Below are 12,918 nucleotides of genomic sequence, written 5' to 3'. Positions count from 1 at the left end.
GAGTGAAATCTGCAAATGGTGCGGTGCAAGCAACTGAGCAGCTGGTGAGGTGCCTGTTACACATGGCTGGCCTCTTACCTCCTGTGAACCTCACCTTTCTGACTCAATTTCTCTCCTGACTCCGCTCAGGGTGGCACCGGCCAGAGCCGCAGACTGCTGAGATAGTTTAACGGACCAGATTTAAAAGTTTAACGGGCCGGATATTGGTCTCTGGAGAAGTGTTAATAGCATTAGATGTTAATGTTTAGTAGTTGAAATTTTATTTGGTAATGTTAAAACTTTGATTTTTCCAGACACTTTCCTCAGCAGTAATTGAATATTTTACATGAAAAAATGCCATGTCCCAGTTTTTCAAACAAAGATAGAAACAGAGTAGGGAGTTTCAAGGAATCCAATCCACGAAGAGTATACACACAGATAAAAGCCAAAAATTTTTATTGAGTGATAAAACATACACCATTAATTAAAAAAACCATGGTAACTCAGTCATGATTCCCAATTACTGTTTTTCCTTTCTTTATTTTGCAGACCAATGTCCGCTTGCCCTTGGAATTCATTGGGATCTATAAATACATTTAATTATAAATCAATATACAAAATTTATTCTTTGATAAAAAGGTATACAAAAATAACTGAGTAAACAATTTACTTACAAACAACCAATCAAAACCGGTCCTTCAACGTTGTTAACGGGCAAACAGCACAGGGCGGTGGTAAGTAGAATAAACTACTCCAGAAAAGCTGTTCTTTCATCAACAATACATTTCCATATACAGCTGAGAAAGGAGGGCTAAATAAATATTCTATTTTGAACATTCACCTCCATGTTGAAAAAGCTGCTAAAAGAGGAAAATAAAATATTACCAGTCCAAAACAACAACCATGATCCTACTAATGGATTACCAAATATGACAATTAACAGAATATTGCCACAACCTAATAAAACAGTACCATATATTAGGTGCTCAAAAGCTTACTCATTGCTTACATGTACAAATTATAAATAATGCTTCCTAAGTGTATTTAAAAGTAGGGTTCCAATAAAGCAACCCTCGCTTACAAACTGGTATTATCTCTTAGTATTAGAATTCAAAAATAGGCATAGTATAACAAAATTTTAATATTGTGGCTCAAAAAGTAAGGTATAACATAATGCAGCTAGTGAATCTAAGCATTTATTAAATCATACCTAATCGATAAATAGTATACTACAAAAAGTATAACTAGAGCGTCAGCAAATTGTATACCTTGGGATGCACTATTTACTATTTTGAGCACCTACTATATGGTACCGTTTTATTCGTTTGTGTTTAACAACCTAATAAATTCTGATTATTGTCATATTTGGTAATCCATTAGTGGTATCATTAGGGTTATTTTGGAGTGGTAATATTTGTTTGTTTTCTTTTTAGAAGCTTTTTCAATTTGGAGATGCAAATGTGCAGATGTTCAATATAGAATATTTATTTAGCCTCCTTACTCTCTTTTATACATATTAATGTTTTATTAACTTTTTTTTTTTTTTTTTTAGGGATTTCTGCTTGGCATTTAATAAAAAAAAAAAAAAAAAAAAAAAAAGAAGAAATAGGAACTGCCAGACCCACATTTCATTTTTTTTGTACTATACAATGCAACAGCAAAACTATAGTAATCAAACTTATTAAAAGGTGGTGCTTTTAACGCCTTTGCAGCTCATCATTTTAAAGTCATCTGTAAATAACAGACATAGAATTACTTCTTTTACTATGGCATGTGTCCAATTTATGTTCCTATGTATGACTGGGCTGAGACTTGAAAAGACTTGACTTTATTCTCAGTTCAAGGGGACTAAGCCCAATTGGAAGGTAACAGCCTCTTTTTATACAAACATCAAGGGTCTATTCGACCACAAATGTCTCCACTGCTCTGATTGTAAAAAGATAGTGCTTAATCAGCTGCATACGCAGCCTAACACTATGGGCCTAATTTAATAAAGCTCTCCAAGAATGGAAAAGATACACTTTCTTCAGTGAACCTGGATGATCCAGAAAACCTGGAATGGATCTGGTTTAGAATTGAAAACATTTGCTAACAGACTTAAGAAATCTGCTCCAGCCTTGCGGAGCTTTAATAAATCAGGCCCTATGCATAGGACATTAGGGAACAGATGTTCTTTTGTATCCTCCTTGCTCTCAATTCTGACAATGTTTTTTTTTTTTTTTTTTTGTGATCCCTAAACCAGGAGAAAGGTCTGGCCTCTGAACACCGTCTTGCAAAAAGCAATTACATTGCTTTACAGCCTCATGAAGGAAAACAAAACAAACTCACAGCTGAAGAGTCTTAAAGTATTTTTGAAATTCAAAATTAGACTGCACATTGCCAGTAGGGCACTTGTTACATACACCTTCTAGTACTTTTTGAACTGTCACACTTACTGTAAGATTCCTCTCCAGAGTGCATATTTCTGTGTCACTATAGCATTATATTCTGCACAAATGACTGGACACTTGTAAACACTGGATGAGTGGTACCCTCACTACACCACTGTAGACATCCCAGAGTGAGATACTTTGCACAGAATCATTCTAAACAGTGCTCAAAGGGAGAAAATTAAGCCAATTAATTGTTGGCATTGACATTTATTTTAAGGTCAGAGATGGAATGAAAATCAAGATGGATGGAAAACAAGATTATTTTTATTTGAAAATGTTTTATATTAAAAACTTGGCTTCCTTGAGTTTGCACTTGAAAAATAAAAATTGACTTAATTCACGAACAAACCTGTAAAGATGAGGGAAGACACTTATCTACCACCGGTATTTAATGCTGAGCTACTCACAGAGAACAGGCCCCTCGAAATCCAGTGGTAAACAGACAGTTTTGGAAATATTAATCTTCTGCACCTTAGTCTTCTGCACCTTTCACTGGTACCTTTCTCTCAAGAAACTTTATGAAAAAAAACTGTTACCACAAGAGAGGGTCTTTTAAAGCATGCCAATTCGGTTCTTTTTGATATACATTCCCACAATAAAGCTCATACCAAATTAACACAGATTTTTTTTAATTGAAATCCAACACACTGAAATTTGTGCCCTTGGTTTTGAACAAGAAAAAATAAAAAGAAACGCAGCTTCTCTAAGCACCAGCAAGACCCGTCATAAATATGACAGTGGTCAACAGTTGGACAAACAGATTTTAAGTCTTCCACTGAAACTCTATTTACTGGAAAGGCATCTCAATACCTTAGCAAGAGTCAATATGTCCAAGACATGTCTATTTTCAATGTCAACAGCCCTACCAGCCATGTTAAAAGCTGGTGGGGAGTTTTGAGTAGAAACATGCAATGCTTCCAATGCCTCATCCTGTAGTCAATGTTTTTAGCATGCCATGATTTTCAGGCTTTCTAGAATTCTGTTACTTTTTTCGTCTCAGCTTTGGCTTTTTCACAGGCCGTAAATAGGGATTATCAATCATGGTGTCTTCACCACCCTTTAATGAGCTGTGCTGAAGAACTGATGAATTTTCCTTCTCTTCTCCAGGATCATCCTATTAAAATAAAAAACAAACACCACTGAAAAAGGAGTCCTAGTCATGTTAAAGTTCTTATGTCTCACAGCCAATAACTAGCCCAAAGCACAGGAGTAATGTTATTGGTCCTCTTGGTGTCAAACATAAGCTGACATACCGTGTTTCCCCGATGATAAGGCATCCCCATCAAATAAGCCACCCCCCAATTTTTGCTCAAACAATTAAAATAAAGCACCCCCCCTCAAATAAGACATCCTCCGATACCTGATACTGTGTGCCTCTGTGTTCTGTGTGACTCCTCGATGCTGGCTGCAGTGCAGAGTGAAACTGAAAGTAACTCCAAAGGACAAGCAAGCTGCTGATCCCTGCCCTAACAGAGTCTGTTAACCGGCAAATCAGTGATCAGAAGAGGACAATGAATGGCACAGAGTGATCAGAAGGGGACAATAAATGGCACAGAGTGATCAGAAGGGGACAATCAATGGAGTGATTTTCAACAATAAATGTGCACTGTAGTCTTCTTCATGGAAAAATAAGACATCCCCCTGAAAATAAGACCTAAGGCATATTTTGGCATTTCAAAAAATATAAGACAGTGCCTTATTATAGGGGAAACAGGGTAGTAGATTTTAGTGCCATTTATGACAGAGCAAAGACAAAAACAAGAGACTAAATTCCTAAGGGATGCAGAACGTTACAAATGCTGGCATTATTAACTAGTTTACAGGTAGATACAGGTAAATTAGAGAATGAAACCTGGCAGACATAAATACTAACTCACACAAAAAGGTGATCTTGCTGCAATGATCATACTGCCATACTTCAGTACTGCCATACTTCAGTACTGCCATACTTCAGTACTGCCCCCTTTCCGCAGTAACCCTTGAATATGTCCTCTTTTGTGCTGAATAGTGCCCAGCCTAAATCAACCCAAACTACAGACATATTGTAAGTGTAGGACTCTGTAGGCCCACTGATTGGGGAGCCATTACATAGCAATGCAGACATAACAACCAAAGATCTTTCCTAGTTACACGTCAAAATGCATGTCAAATACAAGAAAACAATGCCCATGGATACTTCCATTTATTCTGCCCAGTGTGTTTGGAGAGGAAACATAACAAATGGAATCACAATATGAAAAAAGGGCTACTTGACCAGTAGTTTGAATACTTCTTGGTAAAGAGATATCAGGTTTAATAAAAAGAGAAATAATTATTTCAAACATAGAATAGGGCATTTTAAATTTTAAGCCAGAACAAACTGCAGTTTAATGTGGCAAATGATGTCTATTCTAGTTCAATGATATCTGCAGTGAATAAAAAAAACAAAAAAAAAACAAAAAAAAAAAAACACTGTCCAACATACATGTGATTGTTTTCTGCTGGCTCTTGAAATAGATCTCTTTTCATTAAAAAGAGCTATAATGTAATGATTTTATATTTATGTTACTGAGTTTAGAGACCAAAAACCTTGCAATGGGAAGATTATTCTACAGAAAAACATTAATTTATCATGAGTCTCTTTGTTCGACTTGATGAATAGAGGAATCTAACAAAACAAAAATATGACATGCACTAAAGAAAGCAAAGGAAAACAAAAAAAGCTATAAAGACTGTTTAATGCAATACCGCATGTAGATGCATAGAAAGGTTTTCTGTATCGGTCTGGTCATCCTGTTCTGAAGAATCAGTCTCTTCTACTTGCTGCAGCTCTAATTCTGATGGGAGAAGAGCATTCAAATATGGGATGGATAGAGGACGAGCAGCAATCACTGTGGGGAAAGAGAAAATGAGAGAATAGGGGAAAAATAAAATGTGACAATATAGGCAGAACACACCACGCAAACAGTAAAGTAGTGCAAGTAAAATACCAAATGAAGAGAGTCAGAAAGAAATGAACAGAGTCACAATAAAACAAAAATGTGTAATAATACAAAGAGCTCATTAGATTTAACAGCACATACAAAAGTTGATGTCTCACATGGGAAAATGCTGGTGTCATCCTTGAAAAGACTTTGAGTTTCGCCTGTCTTCGCCATAAATCGTGTGAGTGCTCTCTCCACATCTCTACGCTGAGAAGCTGCTTTTTCTCGTAGTACTTGGTAATCGCCTACTGGCTCTCTACAGGTCTGCAGCAAGAGTAATATTTTATTAAACTACATTTTTCTTCCATATCTTCCTCATAAAAAACTCTCTTCAACAGAGCTGCCTACAATTTACTTTACTTTAGCAGCATCCTCAATCTTGACACCTTAACAACCAACTGCCTAACATAGAGCAGGTAAAGGATACAGATGCTATAAGTGCTCATATAGTAGGCCCTTGGGCTGCCTATCAAATAGTCAGATGAAATAGCACACATAGCTAAATCTTTAAGTAAAAAAAGAAAAAAAAAACAAGCACAATTTTCCTACACTATTAGGAGGGTTTACAGACAGTTTAAAATCACATGACATTTTTTAATTCTGCAGCTTCTGTCATTTTTCTGTTCTCCATATTGCTTGAATAGATATTTTAAAGCCAAATAACCAGATCTCATATATCACACACAACTGCTAGACTCCCAAAACCACCTGTCAACCTTAAACTTCCCTTAGCTAAACACACCTTACACAGTGTAAAACAATCCATTTAGTTTTTTTTTTTTATCCAGTCAATTACACTCAATTGCACTTGTTAAAGTTGATGTTAAATATAAAATAAATTCAAAAACATGACTGGGAAGCTTAAGGCTGCGTAAACATAGATAATCTTTCCCCAGGACTTGGCCATGGCAGATCAACAAATGATTGCTATGCATGTCAAGGGAGGGGGGCACAAAGGTGCCGCTCACTCATCCAACCCTGTCCCCTTTCCATAGAACAGAACAGGCACTGTGTGTACAGCCCTCGCTCTTTCATCTGTCACATAAAACAATCATGAAAGATTTTTTCCAGCAACAAAAATATAGCTATTTATTTTATGTACAGTGCTGTATGCTATACAGGTTTGTACTCCAGAAAGTATAATATTGTTACTAATGCACTTACCGGTGTCTTAATGTAAGTGTGGGGATCTGGAAATTCTGGGAGATGACTTGGAATGTGTGCTGGGTGCGGTCTGTTCTGCCCTGCACTTAAAGCTTTTGGGACAACAGGATGATTCGTTACTGGGGCTGAAAAGAAAAAAAATGAAACAAGCAATTGAGCACATAGGAATCCAAAAAACAACTTTAATGCACCAAATGTGTGGTTATAATGTAGCCTAAACTGCATCTATAGCAACATATTTCTGAGTGGTTTCAAGATTCTGCCAAACCACAGGTTTTGAAACTTAAAAAAAATAAAGTAATGTTGCTCTACAACACTACAACATTTAGCAAATCAAACTTGGTAGGGATTGGTTCCCTAAACTAACATTACCTGATTTAAACGGTTGGGGCAAGCTGCAGTGTGTACATCAAAGCATTGGGTAATGTAAACTGAATAGGCATACCCCCCAACAGTGTTCAACCCAGACATTTTTTAAGCCGGGTGGGGAAAAATTTTTTACACGGGTGGCAGCTCCTGTATTGTAACCCAATTCTTCAGTAACGACCCAAAAACAGCCGGGAGGTTACTGAAAAGTGAACACTGCCCTTAATATTGTTGCGAGAGCTTAGAGTTTCTTTAAAATCTTGTGAGAGAATCAGGGTTCTTGAAAACACCAAATGTGATTCTTTGGGAAGTTGTAAGCAAAACAAATCAAACCTTGCCAAAATTAACTCTATAAATGTTAGTGGAAATAGGATGATTAAACCACAACATATAAAAATGTTATACAGGAAAAACATCTGTAGAATTTTTTAAAAATTCTAATGAACCACCTAAACGCTTTAATAGGTTACTAACAAAATGTTAAAACTATCACACGCCATCCACTTTGGTTTGTTTTCATACCTAAAACCTACATTCCAATAAAAGTTGGTATTTTAATTCCCCTTTTTCTTAATGATATAGAAACATCAATTAAATTCATAAGTAAACTTACGTGCTGTTATCACCATCCTCTGAGAACGCTTAGCATATGCAGGCAATGTGTCCACGTTAAAACCTGAAAATAAAAAATTACTTTGTCAGTAGAAGAACTAACCACAATATTATATTATTTCTCACTCGCAATACTTACCCATTTCTATAAGTGTGACAACTACATCTGGTAGAGTAGGCTGTGTACGTGCTGTATGTTCACAGAATGATTTTGCACTTCGTCCGATTTCTGTCAGATCTGTGCGATTGGAATCAATAAATCAGTAAGATTATTATTGGTCAGATCTGACAATTCATGTACCTTTTTTAAACTTTTATTCAATCTTGCCTAAAATGATTATCATCCAAATGTATGTTTTTTTTAAAAGTAGGTAAGAAAGTAAATCAATTTAAGTTAAAAAAAGCCACACAAAACAAAAACTACACCTTCTATTTTAAATCTAGGAAATTGAGGCGAGTTCTGAATAATTTTACATTCATGTATTTTTTTGCATTTATTACCTAATTTTACATAATTTCATTTTTTAGGGTCAGAAAAGAACACTGGCTCCAAAGCAATTTTGTCTGCATTTTTTTATTTACCAGTGTTTCTGAACCAGGGTTCCTCCAGAAGTTGCTAAGAGTTCCTTGAGCAATGAGAAATGTGTGATCCATTAAAAGTGAAACTGTCATAAAAATAAAACAAAAAAAAACAAAAAGCCCCCCACTTCTTTACTTCCGCAGAGCTGATCTCTCTGTATCTGGCCAAAGGCACTGCACTCCTATTAGGTCTTTACTGTTGCGAGGGGAGTAGCTTCCCCTTTTTAAACAAAACAAGAAAACATTGGGGGGCAGCATATTTACAAAAAAAAGGCTATCTCCCCTTTTCTACATAGTAAAAATTTGGGTGATAGGTCTAATTTAAGGGATATTGATGACCTTTTTGGCATCTGCATGGGTGTCATTCTTCAAACTGTCCAGCACTGTAAGAGGCATTCTTCCCACAGACCACCACACTAATGTACTGTGAGCAGTGGATACAATATTTAAGAATTCCCTGAAAACCTGAAAGTTACTTCAAGGGACCCTCCATGTTAAAAAGAAGTTGAGAAAGATCTAACAATACATACTAAATACCTGGTTATTCTGACAGTGAACTGGTCTTCTGCACTGCCATCTGGCCTGGCCTGACCATAGTTCTTTCTATGGAAACAAATAGCTTCTTGTAGGGTGGTGAGTGAACAGCACTGTCACTACCCACATTGCCTTGTGGGATAGTGTGCAGTGGTTCAAACTCCACTGTGCATATGTTCAGTTCTGTAGTAAGACAGGATTCTTCCATGCTCTGCTCACAAATCACATAGCTGAGAGCAGAGAACACTAGAAAATATCACATAAACACAATCAAAAACCTCACTCCTAAAAGTTTTTTCTTTCATTTTTATACATTTACTTTTTCTCAGTGGGGTTATGGATACAATTTAGTTGAAGCAAACTCACTTTTGCCTAATCAGCGAAGATTTATTTAACAAGTTAAGGATATGTTTCTGAGATGGTCTCCAAAAACAGCTTCTGACTATTAAAAAAAAAACTCAGTCATAGAACCACACTTAACAATAACAGTATTATAATTGCATATTCCATGCAAAACATGAGGAGAAAAGGTGAAAACAATGTCCTTCAACATTTTACTAACAGAGCTTTGGAAGTATGCATGGAACATGACTAAGTATCACATTTCTTTTGGACAAGAACAAGAGACCATGATGCTCCAAGTTTTATTAAAAGAACAATATTTACTTCTCCTAAAATGCATTTCCTGCAAGCTTGAACTATACTCACAACTTTGCAACATCTCAGTCAGTGTTTCCACAGCTGCTTTTTCTGCACTCTCAAACCCAGCTTCTGTGAGTAAAGAGCTGACAACAACCTGAAGTGTTCTCCTACGAGCTAGGAAGTAGTTATCAGAAGGTGTTGAGGAACCACGGCCACAGGATCGCTGAGAAAAAAAAGAATCATCATAAAACCATAAAACTAATACTTTGCTTAACCTCCCTAGCTATCTAAATCCTTCCAAATTTCCATGCAAAAAGCAGTGAAATTTTTTACATGGAAATTTATTTTTCATTGTAGGTTGCAATTCTTAGGCATAACTCACTGATATTTAATAATAAACTTTAAATAACAAAACACAAAAATTAAAAAAAAAATTATATTTAAACATGTAATGTAACTGTATAGTAGCATATATGATATATATATAATATAATTATATATATTATATGCATATTTCTTTGTATTAGACTCAATACAGCTATTTTGTATTGAACCCAATACAAAATTATTTGAATTTCCCGCCCGCACTGACGCATGTACCAACGTCACCGGGCTCTTCTTCCTACATAACCCGACTCAGGCACGAGATCGGGTGACGAAGGTTAGAAAAAAACTTGCCGATCTCACTGCGCATGCTACTGTGCATGCCCCAGATGCTCAGGCATGCACAGTAGGGACACCCAGGAGCCTCCCAGGATGCGCGACATAGGTATCCTGGGAGGCTTTGCGCTCACACCCATTCTCGATCATCTAGACTATCAAGAATTAGGGAGCAGTGCTGTACCTTTTTTTTTTTTAACTAACAAACAAGCAGAATTTTTACCTTACATAAAAGGGTTGTCTACCCTTTCATGCAAGGTGAAATTTCTGATTTAAGGTACGCTTTATTATTTCTATATACAAAATAGCTTTGCAGGAATGGACAAACTATGGTCACACTCGGGGTAGGTAAACCTATGGTAAAAAATAGTAAATCGAGTCTTACCTGATCCGCCGGCGTCCCGCGTCGTCTTTCTTCCTTCGCGTCTTCTGCACTCAATGAGTCACCGGTGACATTGGTGCGTGCGTACGTTGCCAGCGGGGCGGGAAATTCAAAATCCATTTGTATTGCATTCAATACATAATAACTGTATTGAATGCAATACAATGGATTTATATGTGTAAATGCATAACATTGACTTTCATAAACATTTATTTTACAGTATATTATATTAGTATGAGTATATTATTTATTTTTTTACATTTTTTTAATTTTTTATTTTGACATGGCTTTGTGTTTTCAACTTTTTTTTTATACTCAAACTAATATTATACTGTAAAATAAATTTTCATGAAAAACAATGTACCGCTTTTAGACATTTAAATCCAGACAGGAATGAACCGCTCAGGAAGTTAACCATAGCTAGCGGTGTCTGCGAATGCAACCCCAACCCATCTATGAAAAATGCTAGTGGTTTGGGTTGCTCTTGCGGGGCTAGCTAGGATTAAAGAATGTTGCAACACAAAACACAGTCTTGGAGTGGACAGGACCTAAAGAACCTCTTAGACTGTAAGCTCATTTGGGCAGGGTCCTCTCTTCCTGGGTCAGTTTGTATCTGTTCTATCATTTGCAACTCCCTATTTAATGCGCTACATAATATGTTGGTATTTTATAAATACTGTTTATTAACTGTAAGGCAAACGGTTAAAAAAAAGTGAAAAAATTACAACTAAATATTTAGGAAAGTACCAGCAAAACAAGGTACATACATTTTTACTGGTATACAGGCTGGAGTAATATTAAGGTCAAAAACTTATCCCAGCTTGTAAAAAGAAAGAAAAAAAATGTATCTTTACCTCCCTAGCAACCCAACAGATCTGCTGTGCTGCAGGGCTCCAGCTGCTAGAAATATCCAATAAGTTTGTAAAAAGAAACTAAGCCATCTATCATCCAAGAACCTTGAATCTAATTTGCTAAAGAACACTGTCAGGGCTGTGAAAACCAAGGTGATATATAGCTTCCTTCTGAATCCCACTATTGGCTAGGGGGGTTGCCCATCGTAGAGACAAGTCAATAGTGAGGTGACAGATTGATTTAGTTGCTACAGAAGGCTACTATTGGCTTTCTAATAAAAAAAAAAATCAAACCAGACATGTAGGTCTAAAGTGATGGATTTATGGGTTCTGTATAATCATAGTTGCAATAACCCACCACCGCAACAGGAGGCGCAAAACTGTACAGGTGTTTCCATACTCAACCAAAATGTTCGTTTGTGCCCCGTTGGCATGACACATCTCTCAAATAGGATCCCTATTGGCAGTAAAAACCATGTCAGAAGCTCTCATTGTTCCATACTCCACTGTTCCTATTATAGTTGCTGGAAACGATTCAACAGCGTAAATGAGCAAGCACTGTTCATTCTATAGGAAAGTGAAAGGGAAGGGATGTGCAGGAGATTTCTTGCTGTGTCCTCCCCATTTGAAACCAGAAGGGTCATTTCTGTGGTTTGTTACCTGGCAAGATGGATCACTAAACAATGTCAGGGGACAGTTGCTGAATTGTTTCACCCAATATTTTTTCAAGTGACAAAATTTCCTTAGCCTGCAAGTATGAATTAGGAAGACGAGCTCAAATAATTGCTATAATTTATGAGCAATGAAGGATAGAAAGTTGCCTGCCTGTGACCCCAATGCAACCCAGCAGGGACATGAGTTACAGAGCCACAATCCTGAAATTGCCCCATATAGATAGCAACTAGAGTGCTGTAAAACAAAGATATTACATAAATCAGGTTACTCCAAATACGGTAACCGTTTTACAACATTTTTTTTATATAGCTCAACAGTATGCCAGTCTCGCTTTATTTGAAAGTATCTGACCTCAGCTTTTCTTATGTTCATGTCTATTGTACAGAATAATATATTTATAAACACAGTTCAAATGAAAGTAATGGTGCACACAACATGAGGGGAAAAAACCGCTCACACCTAATTGGTTTTAACCAACAGTACAATTCCTACGTGTTTTTTATAAAAAGCTGCGAACTACGCAGCACCCAGCCATGACCACGGGCCCGCTTGGGCCACACCTCCGTTCACGTGACTGCGTTGCTCCTATCCCTCTCACACCATTAGCTTGTGAAACAGCTCAGAGACTAAACAAACAGTCACGTATTATTAAATATAGTGTAATCCTTGCTGAACGCAATGCCCCCGATTCAATACGTTTAACACCAAAAGGAATATTACCGTTCCGGAGCTACCCGAACCATTCACAGCAGTCGCTGTCTCCGCCATCTTGATTACCGCGTCCCAGCGCAATGCCTGCCGGGAGATGTAGTCCTTCGATTCGCCCTGTAGGATGTTCTTAACCAAACTGGCCTGAGAGTATTTTCTGTGTGGAAAAAGGAAAACCCCTGTACCATGTATTTATTGCTGTGCCTACATGAGGGAGAAATTTTTTCACTTCCTGTCTTAGAGATTTAAAGTAAGTGAGTGAAAATCTCCATAAAATGAATTAACCTTGTCTACTATTTTCAAGACAACTATTATTTAGATTTTCCCACACCTTTTGTTATCCCTAGTGATTTCCCTTTATTATCAGTGCA

At 36.9% G+C, this 12,918-nt stretch overlaps 1 protein-coding gene across 1 annotated transcript; it reads right to left on the bottom strand.

Annotated features, from left to right (window-relative positions):
- Nucleotides 1-418: 418 nt before the first annotated feature.
- TAF8 (TATA-box binding protein associated factor 8) lies at nt 419-12,697 on the bottom strand. The gene is made up of 8 exons (XM_072424112.1): nt 12,560-12,697; nt 9,338-9,494; nt 7,656-7,754; nt 7,518-7,580; nt 6,539-6,663; nt 5,491-5,638; nt 5,139-5,281; nt 419-3,525 (listed from the first exon to the last, which is right to left on the bottom strand). The coding sequence occupies exons 1-8, from the start codon at nt 12,605-12,607 to the stop codon at nt 3,394-3,396; spliced, it is 915 nt and encodes a 304-aa protein (XP_072280213.1). The 5' UTR covers nt 12,608-12,697; the 3' UTR covers nt 419-3,393.
- Nucleotides 12,698-12,918: the final 221 nt, after the last annotated feature.

Source organism: Pyxicephalus adspersus, chromosome 1, assembly GCF_032062135.1.
Source record: "Pyxicephalus adspersus chromosome 1, UCB_Pads_2.0, whole genome shotgun sequence".
Classification (NCBI taxonomy): Eukaryota; Metazoa; Chordata; class Amphibia; order Anura; family Pyxicephalidae; genus Pyxicephalus; species Pyxicephalus adspersus.
This window is presented reverse-complemented; position numbering and strand designations above follow the sequence as displayed.